At 39.9% G+C, this 20,865-nt stretch overlaps 1 protein-coding gene and 1 long non-coding RNA gene across 3 annotated transcripts; one reads left to right on the forward strand and one right to left on the reverse strand.

Moving 5' to 3' along the window:
* Window positions 1–6,022: 6,022 nt before the first annotated feature.
* LOC126503267 (zinc finger protein 493-like) lies at window positions 6,023–20,577 on the reverse strand. Of its 2 annotated transcripts, none has more exons than XM_050144826.1 (4): window positions 20,448–20,577; window positions 12,615–12,741; window positions 11,929–12,024; window positions 6,023–10,266 (listed from the first exon to the last, which is right to left on the reverse strand). In XM_050144826.1, the coding sequence occupies exons 1-4, from the start codon at window positions 20,481–20,483 to the stop codon at window positions 7,826–7,828; spliced, it is 2,700 nt and encodes an 899-aa protein (XP_050000783.1). In that variant the 5' UTR covers window positions 20,484–20,577; the 3' UTR covers window positions 6,023–7,825. The 2 variants fall into 2 exon arrangements, with proteins under 2 accessions (XP_050000783.1, XP_050000784.1); XM_050144827.1 differs by having other exon boundaries at window positions 10,048–10,195.
* On the forward strand, window positions 12,901–14,482 carry LOC126503289 (uncharacterized). The gene is made up of 2 exons (XR_007592238.1): window positions 12,901–14,169; window positions 14,215–14,482. It is a non-coding gene; the product is annotated as an uncharacterized lncRNA (long non-coding RNA).
* Window positions 20,578–20,865: the final 288 nt, after the last annotated feature.

A 20,865-nucleotide genomic window follows, 5' to 3' on the forward strand; every position in this document is an offset into this window, starting at 1 on the left:
GTAGCAGCAGAACTAAACTGCTACTGACCGTAAGTAAGAACTCAAGATAGCTGCATTCCTGCAGCTCACTGTATATATGGACTTGCAGGCAGCTTCACTGGTGAGAGGGTCTCCTCTCCTATAGTGTTTACTGTATATGCAATATATATTCTATATACACAATCAAGGAGCAGACATGTGAATCTTGTAAATATCTAGAAATCTATATCAGATTTCTATCAGCAGTTGCTCATTTTCCAAGTCTTAATGAGCCTTCTGGTAATTTCACTTCAAGAGGAAGTGTCACATAACACGCTCAGATTTATCTTGCCCACCAACACATTTTCATACCTTTCTTCTTAGCTCTTTGCTGTTTCTCATTGTAGATGTATATGAGGGCAGTAAGCAAGAGCCATGTGATTGCCTGATTACTACTACTTTTCTGTATTGAAATTTCCTCGGTACCTTTGAATTAAGCCTCACTTAATTTTCAAACATGGATAGAATGAAGGTATACTCCTTGCCTGAGTATAACGCAAATGAGAATTGCTCAAGTTTCAGATAGAGTCCTTCTTTCCTTCTGAAAACTCCTTAGCCAGGTTGCCAATGTCTATCTGTTTGAAGGCAGTGCTATCTTTGAAACTCCCAGGCAAGTGTATCATTAACTTATGGTTTCTGAGCCCTAAAGATTACCAATCCAAAAAGATCCAAATCCTGAAAACAAGGTTAAGGCTTGTGAATGACCTAGAAATATCCTACCTTCTAGGTATCAACTTTCCACAATTTTTACTTTCCTTGTTTCCGTGATAATCTTACCAAAGTAAATCACGGTAGTTTATTTAGTTTGGAGCATAACTTGAGGGCACAGCCTATCAGTGTGAGGAGGGCAAGGAAACCAAGATAAGAAGCTGCTGGTCAAATTGCAAGATACTTTATTATGCTGTATAAATATGTTACTCTGCTTGTTTTAATAAAGAGTTGAAAGGCCAATAGCTAGGCAGATTTCCAGGCACAGAGGATGCTGGGAAGAAGAAGGGCATAGATGTGAGGAGATGCAGAGGAAGCATGACCATTGGGAGATGAGGTAATAAGCCATGATCCATGTGGCAGCACATGAAGTAATAGAAATGTATTAAGTTCTAGTTAGCTATAAGTCCAAGCTATTGCAGAGCTTTCATGATTAATATGTCTCTGTGCTATTATCAGGGAAACAATAGTCCTGATGAAAACAATCTGCCTACATTCTCCAGTATTATGGAGGGAGCAATAGATACTTACGTTTGGCTCCATTTCTATTTTTAATCTAGTCCAGGGTTTACTGGTTTATCTATTACTTTGCTTCCTATAATTGAGATAAAAACTGTGACCAAACTTGAGAGAAAAGGGTCTATTTCATCTTACAACTGCCAGGTAACAGTAGCTGAAGGAAATCAGAACAGAAGCTGACATCAGGCATCTGGAGGCAGGAACTCAAGCACAGAACGTAAAGGAACGCTGCTCACTGGCTTACTACCCAGGCTCATGTCCACATTCTTCTCTTACACCTACCAAGAAAACTTAGCTAGAGTTGGCACCACTCACATTGCCCTGAGCCTTCCCATATCAATCAATCAAGAAATAGCCTGGCAGACTTGCCTACATGCTAATCTCATAGAGAAATTCTCTCGTTGTTGAGGTTTCCAAGTCTGGAAACAGACATTTTGTAGAGTTTGAGAACTGCAATCCTCCGGAGCCTGAGTGGGGTGTTCTGGGAGTTTTCTCAGATAATGAGTGCTAATGGAATTGTTGATAAGAATCACAAATTTTCTATCTAAAAAGGAGAGCTAGAGGATGGGGAGTCAGATGCAGGACAATGGTCCTTAGGTACATTGTAAGGGTGGGTCAAAATTACTTTATGACATTAGAGTATGGGGGATCAGATGCAGGACAATGGTCCTTAGGCACATTGTAAGGGTGAGTCAAAATTACTTTATGACATTCCATCATTTCTTCCAGCTACCAACACTGAAGCCAAAATTTAGGATGGTTTACCAACTTAGCAAATTGAAAAAGCCAAATAAATTTGAACAAATTTCATAGATCTTAAAGTACTGGTAATTTTTTGATAAGGAGTTAAGACGGAAAAATCTACCCTCTATGAAGGTGATACTATTCCATGTGATGGGCTTCTGAACTAATAAGAGACAAAATGGAAGTAAGGAAGAGCATACACCTCTTTTTATTAATATTTTTTATTGAAAAAAATTCTGCCTCCTCCCCACCTCCCATTTCCCTTCCCCTCCTCCCACTCCTCTCCCCCTTCCCCCCTCCTCTCCAGTCTGAAGAGCAGTCAGGGTTTCCTGACCTGTGGGAAGTCCAAGGTCCTCCCCTCTCCATCCAGGTCTAGGAAGGTGAACATCCAAACAGGCTAGGCTCCCACAAAGCCAGTACATGCAGTAGGATGAAAACCCAGTGCCATTGTCCTTGGCTTCTTATCAGTCCTCATTGTCTGCCAAGTTCAAAGAGTTCGGTTTTATCCCATGCTTTTTCAGTCCCAGTCCAGCTGGCCTTGGTGAGCTCCCAATAGATCAGTCCCACCATCTCAGTGGGTGGGTGCACCCCTCGCGGTCCTGACTTCCTTGCAATTAAGATTTTGCACTATCTTTATTTACCCTCTTTCACCCAGCTCTTCCCAGGTGCAACCTCCTTCATGTCCTATTCATAACAGTATCCTGTCTCCATTGCCTCCCCCAATGGACAACTTGTCTTTCCTAAATATTTTTAAGTGAAAAAAATTTAAGTAGAATTTATAATTCATTTATCCAACAGCTAATAGTTAATATATGAACATTAGCAAAGCCACAGGAGAGTAACACAATGCCTAAACTGTACACTAAATATTCTTGTATGTGTGGTCTTCCAGTGGACTGTGATCAACTTATTGATAGCGACACTTTGAGAAAATTGATCCTTTCCACTCACTAGTTAGGAATTTCCCATAGGACCTTAACTAGTGGTCAGCTTCCCTGTATATGCTGATATTTAGTCTGATTTACTGTTCCAGTCAGGCATGGCATAGAAACCCCTGTGAGCTTATACAAATGGCTATTCTGTGTCCAGAAGACACTGCTCCATTGTAGTCATTCATTGACTCTGGCTCATACACTGTTTCCATCCCCTCCTACACAATAATACCTAAGCCTTTAGAGTTGGGATATATAAGTCCAGTTTAGTATTGGAAATTATGTAGTCACTTATTCTCTGCATATTGGTCCTTGGGAGTCTGTGCTGATCATGATATACTGCAACGAGAAGTTGCTGATGAGGGATGAAATGTTTTATTCTCTGGGCATAATTATCAGTTACTGAGTTGCTTTACTCCTATGTGCACTTAACACATAGTTAGGTCTCTCTTAGGGTCTATGAGCTATATAGCTGTAAGTTCTTGTTATGTTAATAGGTAACTGAAGAGGAGTTGTAAGAGCCAGAGCCATTAGATGTCTTCAACAAAACAGTATCTACTAGAGATAACAAGGTCACTGGATGAATTAGCTTACAACAGCTGTTGCTACACCCACAACACCTAAACAAGATAGATCCAGCCAAACTAGTATGGATCAGCAAGTTAATTCATTGTAGTCATTCACTGACTCTGCTGATAAACATTTGATTTTGGGGACTGTAAAACTAAACCAACACAAATATTTTAAAGGTATCTTCATTTCAAAATTTGAGTCTTAGGATATGTTACTTTGGAAAAGAGGTTCTGCTCGTTTCCACAGATGAGAACCTGTGGATTCCTTCCAGGCTAATGTGGTTTGATGGAACAAGAATACCCCCCAAAAGGTCTCCCTGAACCCTAAAAATACGTTGGCCAACAAACAGCAAGAAGCTGTTTGGAAAGAACAATGGCCAAATTCCAAAAAAATGGCTGTATATAAATGTTTTTTTTTTCATTTAAAGGGTGTTAATTAAAAGTGGTTAACGGTCACAGTCAGTCTTTCTAAAAAAGTGGGGAGATAAGATATAGAAACGAATACTTTACATTGGTGTGAACTTTGGTTTATTGACATAAATTTAAGACCAATTTTGTTATACGTATATTTCTATTCTTGCTTAAGATACTATGTTTATACAGCTCATTTAAAAATGTAATATATAATTAAAAATTAAAGATTAATAGTCATCTATAACAGTCAAACTTGTAGTCATGGTAGTTAGGTTTTCTAGATATACAGAAATATCTGTTAGATTAATAATCTTCAACACTTCAAAGACCTACAAAATATGGCATTTAAAATGTTTTAAGACTTTTCTTGACTGAGACATATCTGCTTCTGGCAGCACCAGTTACTTCAGAGAGGTTGATGGACACTGTAGAAACTTATGGAATTTGCCTTCAACGTGACCAGGCTAGCCATTTAGGCAAGAAACTGCTCTTGCCTGAATTGCTTGATGATATACTGTATGAACTGGAAAGTTAAGACCCACAGAAAAGTCACTGCTGAACACTCAAAAGATGGGATGTCCCTTCAGCATTCCTGCTTCACAGAAGAAGCTGCCAGAAATTCTGCAGGACATAGAATAAAGCAACTGATGATCTTTACCAGTACAAGGCAGATTTTCAAATTTCTTGCTTCACTGAAAAGTTTGCCAGATACTATAAGTTGAAGATGGATGCATCCATATTACAAAAAAACTTTGGATGATTGTCCTGGCAGCAAGATGTCTCTGTCAATTATAGAATTTTGGAAGTTGCTTACAACACACTTCCTGTTTACTTCGAAAATATTTTATTATTCTGGGGTCTTTGATGGGGTTGAAGACTAGATAATTATAGTTTCCTTAGTTATGATAAAAGAAAAATTAGATACAAAACTTTAGACTCACAAAGTTGACAGTATTTTCCATAATTTACCAAATGTAAATGGACTAAATAGTGTAACTACAAATCTTCCTTGGTAATTGTTTTGTATATGTAATTTTACTATGTTAAAAGTTAAAATCTTTCTACTTAGACAGAATAGGGGAGATGATGTGGGATTCCCTTCTGTATACTGTAAATGTTTTCTCACCATTCGTTAATAAAGATGCTACTTTGGTCTATGGCAGGGCAGAATATAGGTAGGTGGGAAAACTAAAGTGAATGCACGGGGAAAGAAGGCAGAGTTAGTCAGATGCCACATAGCTGCTAAAGGAGAAAGATGCCAGAAACTTATCAGTAAGCCATAGCCTCATGGAGAGATACAGATTAAGAGAAATGGGTTAATTAAAGATCTAAAAGCTAGGTAATAATAACCCTGAGCTAACAAGTCAAATAGCTTATAATTAATATAATCATCTGTGTTTCTTTGGGAGTAAATGTGGTTGCAGGACCAGGTACAACAGAAACTTCCATTCACAGCTCCCTGTATTGGAGGCAAGTTAATTTTAACCAGCAAGCCATTTCTCCAGACCTCAATAAAGAACTTTGTAATTGGTGGGTAAGAACAAATTAACTCTCCTATATCCCCTACTAGTTCTTGTTCTGTGGCTAAGATGTGTCTCAGTATTTCCTCTTTTCAAAGAGTCCTGGTGTGTCTTCAGTGCAGTTTTTTCTAGTCCTGTTGTAACTTAGGGAGTCAGTCTGTCAAGATTCTCTTGTGAAACTGAATACAACTGCTTCCTCTAACAATTATGAGAAAACAGCTTTTAAAATGATCCAAGATAGAAAATGCCACCTGTGATCAGAATGAGATGGCAAAGATTGTGATTATCTATTTTTCCCATAAAGACTAATAATAGCTCAAATAAAAAAAAAGGATAGTAAGATTAAAGGAACAAATGTAAATCATGTTGCTATGAATTCAGTCTTGCTTCTTTTAAGTAAATGAAATTTTTATATGCCTTTTTAGATAGATATAAAATCAATTAAGAACTGAAATTACCATGATTAATACTTGAAGATGTAGCCAGTAACCAAATTCATCCCATCTGCTAAATTAATGTGGCTTGTGACCCTGTTTCAATATGGTTCTATTTCCATGAAAACGGAGACTGTGTTGTACAAAAACCAGTTATCACATGAAACGGAATGAGACATTGTTTATTTTGTAGCCACATATGAATGACATGTGTTATGTTAGCTATCTCTAGACAAAAACAAATGCCTAGTCACCACAAAGGGACCCAACAACAAACCATCCTAGGATTTTACCACAGCCCAAATTGATGAGAAAAATGAATTTATTGGGTTCTCTTACAGACCAAAGGGGAAGGGTTACTTACAATTGGGGGACTCCAGGGGAATCTGCCATATAGATCATGGCTCAGGAATCCAGATTCAGGTTACCCAAGTACAGTTCGACAACATGGCAGCAATTTCTAGAACCATTTATAGTTAACAGAATAATCAATTGATGCACCTTGAAAACACATTGTCTAAAAGAATAGGTTTGTAGATTACAGTAAAGGGAAGTCTCTGCTATAGGATTCAGATGTTCTTAGCTGAGGTTAGGGGTTTGATTCTTCACTCAAAGATACTGTGACATTCTCTCCAGTAAGCATTTTCCTGTCCATTGCTGTCTGATGACTGTTGCTGTGATAAATGCCATGACTAAAACACAACTTAGGAGAGGAAATGGATTACTCCAGTTTAGGAATTGGTCAGCCAGTTCAGCCAGGGCAAGAGGTCAAGGGAGAAACCTTCACGCCAGTAGAAACCATTAAGGAATTCTGCTTACTGACTTGTTGTTCCCTCAGATTTCTGTGTGGCCAGAATTTTCATTTTCACAGGACCACCTGCCCAGGGCAGGACTGGGCATTAATCAGCATCCAAGGTTCCATAGACACATTGTAAGCCAGTCAGATATAGGCAACCACATAGCTGAGACTCCCTTAGAAAATGCAGAGGTGTGAAGTTTAACAGTGAAACTTACTGAATTCTTTGGTGTTGACTGAGATTTGAAATATGATTAAAGAGTTTGACATTATTTTTATGTGTAGTTTCTCTCCAGTATGAAGTCTCTGAGGATAATTAAAGTATGAAAAACACCTAATGGCCTTGTCACATTCTTTACATTTCTGGGACTAATTCTTTCATGCTTATGCAATGACAAATTACAGCTAAACACCTAGGTATACACTGCACATTTGTAGAGATTCTCCCAAATGTGAATTCTCTCATGTTCAGCAAGGGCTGAATGACAAATGAAACCTTCATCATATGCTTTGCTGTTGTGAGGCTGCTCTTCAGTTCCAACACTTTTGCTAACTAATGAAGTGCCTTTAAAAGCCGTGTCAATTTGTTCACATTTGTAGTGTTTCTCCCCATTATAAATTTTATGGAGGTTAGAAAGTGTTGAATTATTAGTAAAGTACTTGCCACATTCTTCACTAGGGTTTGGTTTCTCTCTATTATGGATTCATTTGAGTTTCTTATGGTCTGAATGATAAGCAAAGGCTTTGACATATCCTTCATACTTGTAGGGTATCTCTTGAGAATAAACTGTGATTTTTTTTTAAGGATTAAAGAGTAAAAAAAAAAAAAATCCAGCATTTTCCCAAGAATAGTGTTTCTGAATAGAATGGACTACCTTGTGCTAGGCAAGGATACACAGTTTAGTGAAAGTTTTACACAGTTGTGGTCTTTTTCACCAGTATGACTCTTTTGACGCTTAGAAGTTCCAAATGAGTACAAAAGACCTTCCTACAGTCCTCACACTTGTGGGATTTCCGTCCAGGATGAGTTAGTTGGTGTTGCTTAAGGTTAAGGATAGAAAATATTTTACCACATTTCTGACATTGCTAAGATTTCTCTCCAGGAATATAACCTGAGATGAGGATGGATAAGTTAAAAGCTTTTCCACATCCTTCACACCTGCAGGGTTTATCCAGAATGAATACTCAGGTGTGTAGCAAGTTCTAAGTGAGCACTAAAGACTTTGCCACATACTTCACACTTGTAGGCATTTTCTTGAGAATGAATTCTTTGATGTTCCTTAAGGCGAGAAGGGTAGTAAAACATTTTCCCACATTCTTCACACTTGTAGGGTTTCTCTCCAGAGTGAACTACCTTGTGTTGAGAAAGGTATGAATGAGTAGAAAAGGCCTTTCCACATTGCTCACACTTATAGGGTTTCTCTCCAGTATGAATTCGCTGGTGTCTAGAACGTCCTGAACGAGTACAGAAGTCCTTGCCACATTCTTCACACCTGTATGGTTTCTTTCCAGAATGAATGGCTTGGTGTTCCTTAAGAATGGAAGGATAGTAAAATGTTTTGCCACATTCCTCACACTTGTAAGGTTTCTCCCCGGTATGACCTAATTTGTGCTGAGTAAGGTATGAGAGAGTATAAAAGGCTTTGCCACATATTTCACACTTGTAAGGATTCTCTTGAGAATGAATTCTTTGATGTTCCTTAAGGCGAGAAGGGTAGTAAAACATTTTCCCACATTCTTCACACTTGTAGGGTTTCTCTCCAGTATGAAATCTCTGGTGTTTAGAAAGTCCTTTGGGAGTACAAAAGACATTGCCACATATTTCACACTTGTAAGGGTTTTCTTGGGAATGAATTCTTTGATGTTCCTTAAGGCGAGAAGGATAATAGAACTTTTTGCCACATTCTTCACACTTGTAAGGTTTCTCTCCAGAGTGGACTACCTTGTGTTGAGTAAGGTATGAATGAGTAGAAAAGACTTTCCCACATTCTTCACACTTGTGGGGTTTCTCTCCGGTATGAATTCTTTGGTGTCTAGAACGTCCTGAGCGAGTGCAAAAGTCCTTGCCACATTCTTCACACCTGTATGGTTTCTTTCCAGAATGAATTGCTTGGTGTTCCCTAAGGATTGAAGGATAGTAAAATGTTTTGCCACATTCCTCACACTTGTAAGGTTTCTCCCCGGTATGACCTAATTTGTGCTGAGTAAAGTATGAGTGAGTATAAAAGGCTTTGCCACATATTTCACACTTGTAAGGATTCTCTTGAGAATGAATTCTTTGATGTTCCTTAAGGCGAGAAGGGTAGTAAAACTTTTTGCCACATTCTTCACACTTGTAGGGTTTATGGCCAGTGTGAACTATCTTGTGATGAGAAAGGTATGAATGAGTAGAAAAGGCCTTTCCACATTGCTCACACTTGTAGGGTTTCTCTCCAGTATGAATTCGCTGGTGTCTAGAACGTCCTGAACGAGTACAGAAGTCCTTGCCACATTCTTCACACCTGTATGGTTTCTCTCCAGAATGAATGGCTTGGTGTTCCTTAAGGACTGAAGGATAGTAAAATGTTTTGCCACATTCCTCACACTTGTAAGGTTTCTCCCCAGTATGACCTAATTTGTGCTGAGTAAGGTATGAGAGAGTATAAAAGGCTTTGCCACATTCTTCACACTTGTAAGGTTTCTCTCCAGAATGGATTCTCAGGTGTTTAGAAAGTTGCCAGCAAGTTCTAAAGACCTTGCCACATATTTCACACTTGTAGGGTTTCTCTTGAGAATGAGTTATTTGATGTTGTTTAAGGTTTGAAGAACAGTAAAACATTTTGCCACATTCTTCACATTGGTAAGGCTTCTCTCTAGTATGCCCTATCTTATGCTGAATCAGAGAAAGATGACTAGGGAAGGCTTTCCCACATTCGTCACACTTGTAGGATTTCACTTCACAATGAATTTTCAGGTGTTTAGATACTGAATGGAGTTCACAAAAGGCATTGCCACATTCTTCACACTTGTAGGCTTTCTCTCCTGGATGAATTCGTGGATGTTCAGAAAGCACTGAGCAAGCACTAAAGGTCTTAATACATTCTTCATACTTGTAGGGTTTCTCTTCAGTACAAAATGTCTGGTCTTTAGAAAGTCCTATGGGTGAACAAAAGACCTCGCTACAGACTTCAATCTTCAAGGGATTCTCTTGAGAATAAATTGTTTGATGTTCTGAGAGGTAAGATGGACAATAAAACAGCTTCTCACATTCTTCATAGTTATAGGATTTCTGTCCAGTGTGTTGTAACTCATGTTGAGTAAGACATGAATGAGTAGAAAAGGCTTTCCCACATTCTTCACACTTGTAAGGGTTCTCCCCAATGCAAATTCTCTGGTAGCTAGAATGTCCTGAGCAAGTACAAACTATGTTGCCACATTCTTCACACTTGTAGGCTTTCTCTTCTGGATCAATTATGTGGTGTTCAGAAAGTAGTGGAGAAGAACCAGAAGCCTTTCCACATTCTTCACACGTGTAGGCTTTCTCAGCTGGATGAATTCTCTGGTATTCAAGAAGAAGTGAGTTCCAATCACAAGCTTTGCCACATTCTTTACATTTATATGGTTTTATATCTGTTAAGTAAAAGTTGAGATATGAATAAAAACTGAGTAACATTCTTATATTTACAATGCTTACCTTTAATATGGAGACCTTTACTTATTTTTTATTGGTAAATGAGAAATTACAAATTTCCACACCTATATTCACTGCAATGTAAATTAGAAAATGCAATGAGTGGAAACAATATAAACTTCCACTGAAATAAGAGGAAGACCAAGGGCTGGAGAGATGGCTCAGCATTTAAGAGCATTGCCTGCTCTTCCAAAGGTCCTGAGTTCAATTCCCAGCAACCACATGGTGGCTCACAACCACCTGAAATGAGATCTGATGCCCTCTTCTGGCCTGCAGTTAGACACACAGACAGAATATTGTATACATAATAAATAAATAAATATCTAAAAAAAGAGGAAGATCAAATAGAATACAGAAATAATTGAATATTATTAACAGTTAAAGAACAAAGGAAGATGTACTATCAATAATGGGAACTCTTAAGTGCACTGTGTTAACAGAAATGAGCCCATTTAAAATATATAAATTATATGACCAGACATAGATGAAAAACAGAAGTAGGTAAATGTGGAAAACATTAGAACAATGGTGATTGTATGAGGTTGGAAGAATGTAGAAATACACAATTTATATCCTAAATACAGGTGTAATTTGAAAGGCACTCAATATATATTGTGTAACAATTAGATTCTCTATAATACTAAGTATGATATTTCAGGGAGTTAACAAATATCTGAAAGAATCAAATTATGAAAAGAAAAAACCCCTCAAGCTCACCTATAATGATAGAACCTGCTAGAGGCTCATATGAGTCAAAGATTAAATGATAAAATTACCTCAATTTCAAAGAATATTCATTTACAAGATAACAGAGTCTTTTACTAATCAGTGAGGAGATGATGTACAAGGCATAAAAACATGAGACTCATGTGTACACATAAAGTGGAAACACACAATTCTGATATTATCGGAACCAGTGCTCATTGATTATTTCTAATTGTACACTGTTCCAAGTGTTTTGCATTGTGGACTTCATTCACAAAAACATAAGCTTACATGTAAGCAAGTGATTTTAGATAACCTAGACTCCAATAATATAGAAAACAAAGTTGTAAAATAACAAAAAGAGAACCCTGAGCCCACTGAACTCTAAAAAGTAGCTGATAAGCTACTACAAACATTCTTCTAGACATGTAAGGTTTTAATCTATGAAAACATACCCAGAAAGGGCATGCATTTTAGATCAGTAACACTTGAGTGCATGAGAAAAAAAAAACGTTATGAGGATACATTATACTTATTCACAGCAATTATGAAAATATTTAAATTAGCAAACATGTATGGGATATAAAAAAATTTATTATATTGTATTATAATGGCTTCACTTGTTTTTAAACGTGCAAATCTTCGTAGGTATAGGGCACAGTTAAAAGTCTGCTGCAATGCAGACTCTCAGCAAAACGACAAACTTCGTCACTGTAAACATAAGCAGAGCTCTTGGGAGGCAGAGGACAAGGCTCAGACACTTAAATCATGTGAATGGATGAACTAGATATTCTAGAAACTGATTTCCATCACAATATAACATCTCAGTGCATATGGTAAAGTCTGGCTTTATGCTAGAAAGTTCACTCTGTCCTCTGTCCCCTCGTTCTACAAACCTGGGTGCATGGTGGCAGCTTCTTGTGTCTTCACATCTGAAGGCTCTTGACTTTGCTCTAGAAACGTGACCAGGTATGGCTTAGAGAAGGCAAGACCTGTTTGTGGGAAAAGGGATCAAGACGGTTGGTGTGTTATTCACCTGGGAAATAACATGACTATTTCAGGATTGTGTCCTTAGAGGGAAAAAGAATATACCCAGCTTAACTTCACTGTCTCCCACCCCCAAAAATCAATACAAATAAAAACCCTAAAACTTAAAGGTATGCCTCATGTCTGTGACTTTCTAGTATTACCACTAGAGTAAAGAATACTTCTAAGAAACAGCCACGTTAAGAAAACAAAAAGAATTGAAAAAGAAACTGCCTTAGTTACATTAACAATCCCCTCATCCTCCCCTACGTGCAGGTCCGTGACCCTCACTGTCGGAAACTACAAGCTCCCATGAGATGCTTTTATAAAAGGAATTTAATGTTGACCTTGAATTAAGAACTCACTATGAGCCAGGCGTGGTGGCAATGAATACCAGCATTTGAGAGGCAGAGGCAGGAGGATCTCTGAGTTTGAGGCCAGTCTGGTCTATACAAGAGTTCCAGGAAGCAAGGACTACATAGAGAGACCCTGGCTCAAAAAACAAACAAAAATCCCACACATATACACAAGAATTCACTATAGATGCACTCCTCACCCAAAAACACGAGGTTGCTGTAATTCTCCAACATCACATCCCTGTACAGATTCCACTGAGCAGGGCCCAGGCATTCCCACTCCTCTGCAGAGAAATCAATGGCCACGTCACTGAATGACACCATTTCCTGAAATAAAGATAAACGAATAATAGATTATATTAATTAAAATCAATAACAGATACCAACAGGCATCCTGTGCTTATAAATACATTCTTAGGAAGTATAGCAACAACATCACTTTTTTAATATTTAAAATAATCAGGTATCACTACATTCTTTCATTTTTCCTTTGCCTGCTTTCTGTGTCTATCTTTATTAGACATATTCATGTATTTAATATATTCATACAAGCCTTTGAACTCATGGCAACTTTAGCTTAAACTGCTGAGTTCAAGAATTGTAACTTGTGATTCTAATTACTATTTTCCCTCATTTTTGATTTTTTTGTGTTGTGTTGCTTTTTATCTCATTGCATAAAGTTCTCAAATGGTTAATGACAGCAGTACATTATTTTCCTTTCTGTGGCTAAATAATAGAAAATCAGAGACTTGATGTTAGCCAGGGTGTGCTGTGCTACTGTTGCAGGTAGACCCTGCAATGTCTTTCCATCAGTTTTAGAGTACTCATTTCCTCAGACACCTAATTTTTAAGTTTAAAATGTCCAAAGTCCTTAGACTTGGTGTGGTAGTGTGCGTCTTTAATCCCAGCATTTAAGAGGCAGAGGCAGGTGGATCTTTGAGTTCCAGGGATGCCAGGGCTAGCTAGAGAGACCATGACTCATAAAGCAGAACAAAACAAAACAAAAAATTCTGTTTTCCAACCTTCTGTAATATAAATATTACAAGATGATTACTGACAGTCATCATTGGGGGCAATATTTACCGTAAGCTTCTTCCTTCTATCCAACTGGACCTTCACTTTACAATTTTATTAATTTGACAACTCTGTCAATCATTTCCCTTTATGTATGGATTCCATGTATGAAGCCAACTTTGTTGTTGTTTAGGAAAAGCCATCTTGTTCTCCTTGCCACACACTACTCATGTGGACCAGCAAGGCATGGTTTGGAGATCAGCCTCCAATTTTCTGGTTCCTTTCTCAGGTTGTTAAGAGTAGAAAGGCATTCAATTTCTTATAACACATTTGAAGGTACTATAAATTCAAGCTCAAAATGAGTAGTCACTGGTATTCTCACATACCAAATATTAATAAGCATTATGAAGTACTCAAATTAGAAACACGAACCAGATAAAAGAAAAACAAAACAATCCAAAGATGCCGTTAACACCCTACCTGTGTTAAGGATCTAACGAATTCAGACAATTAAACAGGTAGATAATATCAGCATATATAAAAACTAGGAACTCAGCCATGCAATAAAATATGAAAAGCACAAGGATAGAGCTGAAAGTACCATAGTGAGTGGCAAACAGTAAAGGAAAGAACACTAGGAAGGGTCTGGAAGACGGAAGCCTCAGCAAACAGGAGGCTGCCAGAAGTTTGAGCATGAAGAAAGACGTCAAAACACTGAAGGCCTGAGGGGTGACTCACCAGGTGAAAGATATCAAAACACTGAAGGCCTGAGGGGTAACTCACCAGGTGAAAGATATCAAAACACTGAAGGCCTGAGGGGTGACTCACCAGGTGAAAGACATCAAAACACTGAAGGCCTGTGGGGTGACTCATCAAGTGAAAGCACCTGGAGCCCAGTCTAATGACACTCTAATGTCCATGGTACCACGGAACAACTGTTCTTGAATTCCCCTCTTGCTTAGGCACAGGACTGCATTTGGTCCCAAACATACAACACTGACTCAAGGAGAAAATTAAAAGAAAAGACAGACAGAAAAAAAAAAAAAAACAAAAACCAACCTGAAGAGAGTGTAAAGGATTATGGAACACTACACACAGAATAAAGAAAAGCAAGAAAACCAGAATGATGTCACATGTGTGTAATCTCAGTTCTTGAATGGTCTATGTGTTCAAGACCAGTTTTACCTGCATAGAGAGCTCATGGCTAGCCTGTGATATGTGACAATGTTCCTCATAAAAAAAACAAAAAAACAAAAATTAAAAGAGAAAAATAATTTTAAGAAATGAAGTCTTACATTATTTGAGATAAGTGATGGACACCAACTAAGACTTTTCCCAATCTCCAGTCTAGAGAACACTAAAGAGAGTCACAGAAGGCTAAGCAAGTGGTGGAAACAAGAATTCTGAAAGGAACAGGACAGTGGCTCCTCACCCAGAAGGCATTTCTTAAAGTCCTCACTAATAACTTAACAGACCGTAGCCGGGGAAGCTGAGGAATGATATTTCACACATGGTGGGTGGGAAAGAACAGGCATGTATTTATAAACAAAGCTTCCGAGCTGCTCCCTCACCATCTGCAGAGTGGAGAAGGCCACAGAACAACAGGACTGTCCCAGAGTCAGTGAAGAGACATCTATAAATGGGAAAAGGTTTTCTACCCAAACAGCAGAGGGAAACAGCAAAGAGAAGGACAGCAGATCCCTAAGTCACAGCAGAATGATGGCAGATGGCTAATTGAAAAAAACAGTCCTTTGTTTATCTTTTTTCTGCGCCTTCATTTTTTTAATTTTCATTATTTATTTATTTGAGACAAGATCTCACTATGTAGTTCTGGATGGGTATTCTGGAACTTGTTCTGTAGATGAGTCTGGCTTTAAACTCAGATCTGCCTGCCTCTGCCTCCCAAGCACTGGGATTAAAGGTGTATTGTAACATGAATTCTATTTTGGTTTCAGTAATAAAAACCTAGAGTCAGATATGAGTTAATGCTGAAAGATCAGAGAAGTGGAGCATCCAGCCACTAGCTCTTAAGCACCACTGAATCCTCAGACCAAAGGGGTGATTCTGTCCCTATGAATCCTCAGACTGCATCTCAGCTCCTGTCTTCTCCTGCCGCATATTATTCCTCTCTCTCACTCCTGTCCCTAGTGCTGAGATCAAAGGTGTGGGATCCCAAGTGCTAGGATCACCTGTATGTGGTTCTCTTTTAGACAAATTCAATCTCATGTAACCCAGTGTGACCATGACTCATAGAGATCTGTCTGTCTTTGCCTCTATCTCCCGTGTGCTGGGATTAAAAGTGTGTGCCACCACTGCCTGACCTCTATGGCTAACTAGTGGCTTAGCTCTGCACTCTGATCTTCAGGCAAGTTTCATTTGTTAAGATCACAAACAAAATATCACTAGTGTGTGCCGCCTGATCCAGTCATTTCTTAAGAAAATGAGACTGTTGAAAGCATCTCTGTAAGAGGTAATAGGCTCATCCTCCACTACTCTTTACCTATGAGATGGCCACCCGCCAGAGGTGAAGTTGTTTTCCTTCTTTTGAATGGAGGCTGGTCCTAGATGCAAGTCTAGATCAGCAGAATGAGCAGGCAGAAGTGATAAGAACTCTTGCATATCATGTGTGTCCCTCAGAGATATTCAGACATAGAAACCTAACAATCTTCAGTACCAAGAGCATGGGGAAGTCAAAGCTATATGTAAAGCAAGGGCTAAACTCCCAATTAACTTTTAGCTACTAATGATTTCATTTTTGGACACAGAATATTTATGGATTATAGAGAACACACCAGGAGTACGATAAAGGAACCAACCCACAAGTCTCCGGGCAGCTCGTGACTCCCACACATCTGACATGCAGCTATCATTAATTCTTGTTTTCACTTAACACATTTTGCAATACTATGACTCAGAGTGTATATTTAGAACACTGAAAATGGTATGGAAGACCATAGCTAATGCCTTTATTTGGAACACGGAATGGAATGCATATTTAGACAACATGCAAGTTTCTAAAGAAGTAACACATGCTTTATTATGTTCAATGTGCAAATGTAACAATAACTTTAAATATTCAGTACACTGTAACTCCTTGTTTCTAATGAAATACTAAGTGCAATCCATCCTGAAAACAGTTGGGGGTTCATACTCTCATCCAGCTAATTCAAAGAAGATAATAATTGCATGTATTCTGCCAGACAATGTTACACGTACCTTTACTTTTCAACTCAAAATATGTCACTGCATTTGAAAACAACTATGAATGGACTCAAGGACAGAAATATTTATAAACTCAAAAGAGAAAATGTTGAAATTCTGTGCCTCTCATTTTCATTCCTTGCATATATTTGGCTCCTATTCAAACCTGCATAAATAACTTCTGTACCTTCTCTTCATGGTCCCCAACATATGTCACACACATCACCAGAAAGTGAATGTCATCATCCTGCAAACTTTCCCTTTTCAGTTTTCCAAGCACGACACATCTAACACAACTGTTTCCAAAATGAGCAACTCCTCATAACTCTTTCCCTCATGCCATCATTTGTACAAACATTAGAGTACAAAGAGAAGGGCCTGTAAGGAAAAGGATGCTGACATAAATTCACAGACCTATGAACACCTGATCTTTGACAAAGAAGCTAACATTATACAATGAAAAAAAAAGAAAGTATCATCAACAAATGGTGCTGGCATAACAAGATGTCAAAATGTAGAAGAATGCAAATAGACCCATATCCATCCCCATGCAAAAACTCAAGTCTAAATGGATCAAAGACTTCAACATAAATCCAGCCACACTGAACCTCATAGAAGAAAAAGTGGGAAGTAGCTTTGAATGCATTGGCACAGGAGACCACTTCCTAAATATAACCCCAGCAGCACAGACAATGGGATCAACAACTCATAAATGGGACCTCTTGAAACTGAGAAGCTCTGTAAGGCAAAGGACACGATCCCAACACGATCAACAAGACAAAAGGGCAACCTACAGAATAGGAAAAATCTTCAACAACCCCACATCTGACTGCTGATCTCTGATATACAAAGAACTCAAGACACTAGATGTCAAAATATCAAATTCAAATTATCCAATTAAAAAATGAGGTATAGATCTAAACAGAATTCTCAACAAAGGACTCTCAAATGGCTGAAAGGCACTTAGGGAACTGCTCAGCATTCTTAGCCATCAGGGAAACGCAAATCAAAACAACTCTGAGATTTCATCTTACACCAGTCAGAATGGCTAAAATCTAAAACACCAATGACAGCTTATGCTGGAGAGGATGTAGAGTAATAGGAACACTCCTCCACTGCTGGGGGGAGTACAAACTTCTACAGCCACTTTGGAAATCAGGATGGCATTCTCTCAGAAAGTTGGGAATCAATCTACCTCAAGACCCAGCAATACTACTTTTGGGCATCTACCCAAGGGATGCAGACCTATACACAAGAACATTTGTTTAGCTATGTTCATAGCAGCATCAATTTTAATAGCCAGAACATGGAAACAATCTAGATGCCTCTCAGCCAAAGAATGGATGAAGAAAAGTGGCACATTTACACAATGGAGCACTACTCAGTTGTAAAAAAACAATGACATATTAAATTTTGCAGGCAAAAGGATGGAACTAGAAAAAAAAAAAACATCCTGAGTGAGGTAACCCAGATACAGAAAGACAAACACGGTGTGTACTTACTCATAGGTGGATATTAGACATAAAGCAAAGGATAATCAGCCTACAGTAAAGAACCCCAGAGAAGACAGGAAACAAGGAGAACTCATCAAGACAGACAGACACGGATTCCCAAGAAGGGACAGCAGACAAGACCTCCTTAGTAAATGGTCAGCATGTGGGAACAGGGAAGGGTGTAAGGAAGTGGGGATGGGAGAAGGGGAGTGAGAAGGAGAGCATAAGGGATGGGGAAGATCAAGTTGGGTGAAGGACAGAGAGGGAGAGCAAGGAAAGAGAAACCTTGAAAGAGGGAGCCACTATTAGCTTAGCAAGAAACCAGGCACTAAGGAGATTCCCAGGAATCCACAAGGATGACCCCAGCTAAGAATCTAAGCAATAGTGGAGAGGGACCTAAAATGCCCTTCTGTAACCAGATTGATGACTACCTTAATTTTCATCATAGAACATTCATCCAGTATCTGATGGAAGCAGATGCAGAGATCCACAGTTAAGCACTGGACTGGAGTCCAGTCATAGGGAGGGAGGAGCGATAATATGAGCAACGGGGTCAAGACCATGATGGGGATACCCACAGAAACAGCTGACCCAAGTGGGTTCGACAACTGGAGAACCAGCATAAGACTGAACTAGGCCCTCTGAATCTGGGTGACAGCTGTGTAGTTTGGGCAGTTTGGGCAGCCACTAGCAATGGAAACAGGATTATTATTTTATTATTTTGGTTTAGTATTTATCCCTAGCATGAGCTGGATTTTTAGAGCCCATTCCCTATGGAGAGCTATCTTCTCAGCCTAGATACAGGGGGAGGGCCTTGGTCCTGCCTCAAGTGATAGGACAGACTTTGTTGACTCCCCATGGGAGGCCTCACCCTCTCTGAGGAGTGGATGGAAGTTGGGGTGGGGAGAAAACAGAGGGAGGAGGAGGAGAGGGAACAGGAATTGGTAGGTAAAATATGGTCGTTCTTAAAATAAAAAGAAGAAAAGTTTAATAAAATGTTTTAAAAATACCTTGTTTCTTATTTATTTATTTGTTTATTTATTTATGGGCAGGGTTTCTCTGTGTAGTCCTGGCTGTCCTGGAACTTGCTCTGTAGACCAGGCTCGCCTCAAACTTAAGGATCCGCCTCCTCCTGCCTCCCAGAAGCTGGCTGGGATTAAAGGCTTGTGCCACCACTGCCTGGCTAAGACATGCTTCATCTGAGTAGATTTTAGTGCCATAAGCCAGTCTCTAGCACATAAACACTTGGTATTTTGAAGTGTGAGAAAATAGGAAGCAGCACAAAGGATAGGGTGTGGAGTCTACAGGACCCTGAGTGAACCACAATTCTTCAAACTCATCCTTCACTTTTTGACACAGTATAAATACTTTGGCCAATCCTCCCAGAAGAAGTTTACAGAGAAGCATGGAACCCAGACACCACAGTCAGTGGCAGAAAGTTTAGACAAGGACAGAAGAAACGTGTGTGGTTAGAGATCAAAGTACACAGACTGTTGTGTATGAGGGCCGTTTCTCCTTCCCAGAGAAAGTCGGGCACCTCCGTCCCTTTGCTGGCAATCATACACTCCTACCCCCACATCAGCTCATCTCGCAGTTCTAAAAAGGAGTCCAAACCAATGACATCATAATCCCGGCGGACTGGATGAGGTATTATTCTCTAGTATTTTCCACTCTACAGTGTAGGACCAGTAATTTGTTTCGCAAAACTCGAGTCTCTCCCTTTAGCGGATTACTCTGGCTGTACATAGGAGTGTTAGTCTCAGGAGTCAGGTCACAGTGGTGACCGTGAAGGAATTCCATTGTAAACAGCAGTTCCTAACAGTCTATCCCAAAGACAACGAGATTAACATCCAATACGTCGATCTCCCTCGCAAAACTCTCCTTCCTTGGAAACGAGTAACTTTTAAACTATCAACTCTAACAGTACTAGGCCGATACTGCAGGGGGGTCAGACCTCCATTTGCTGCCAGCGTCCCGAAAACACTGACAACAGCCGGGTAAGCGTGTGTCAGTAACAGAACGCGACCGTGGCTCATCTGGAATGTGTGCGCCCACCAGCACCTCCAGACGCAGGCTCTCAGCCGACCCTGCCCGAGCAATCCTGCATTTTCCACACTTCCCAATTCCTTCCCCACCGAGCCGGCCCTCGTCACAGAAGCTCGGGGTGGACGCTAGCAGCCGCCGCCCCCCTTCACCGACGTCCTCGGCCCGCACCACCCGCCCCCCCCAACCCCTCCAGGCGCCCGGACGCAGTGGCCCAGCCTCGGTCCTTCCCTCCCCGCTCCCTCCGAGCCCGACCCGCCCACCCCGCACCGTCGCTCCGACCTGCGGAGGTGCGCGGCACCCTGGACCAACCTCCATGTCCGAGACGCAACCCGAACGCCGAGCGGGACCCGAGAATCGCCCAACTTTGCGAGAAGACGCGCTTACTGCAGACGCAATGCGGAAGTGACCGTTCCACAATGGCTCCCAGCGAAGCGGGACAGCGGAAGACTACATTTCCCACAAGTCCGCGGGTCGGCCTTGGCGCCCGGAACCCAGGCTGCGGGTTTGCGTGTTTCCTTCCTTTCTTTTTCCTCTGAGAGTGAGGAGGGAAGGCGGCCAGTAGCCCCTGCGATGTGTCAGCCACATGGAGTCAGGCTGTTTTTAAAATCCCGGATTCACTGCAGGGGATGTTTGCTTGTGAGTCGAGCCTTTGACAGTAAGGCTTATTAGGTTTGCAACTCACTGCTGATCATATGTT

The sequence above is a fragment of the Alexandromys fortis genome, unplaced genomic scaffold (genome assembly GCF_014885135.2).
Source record: "Alexandromys fortis isolate MF-2015 unplaced genomic scaffold, M_Fortis_MF-2015_v1.1 scaffold_52, whole genome shotgun sequence".
Lineage (NCBI taxonomy): Eukaryota > Metazoa > Chordata > Mammalia > Rodentia > Cricetidae > Alexandromys > Alexandromys fortis.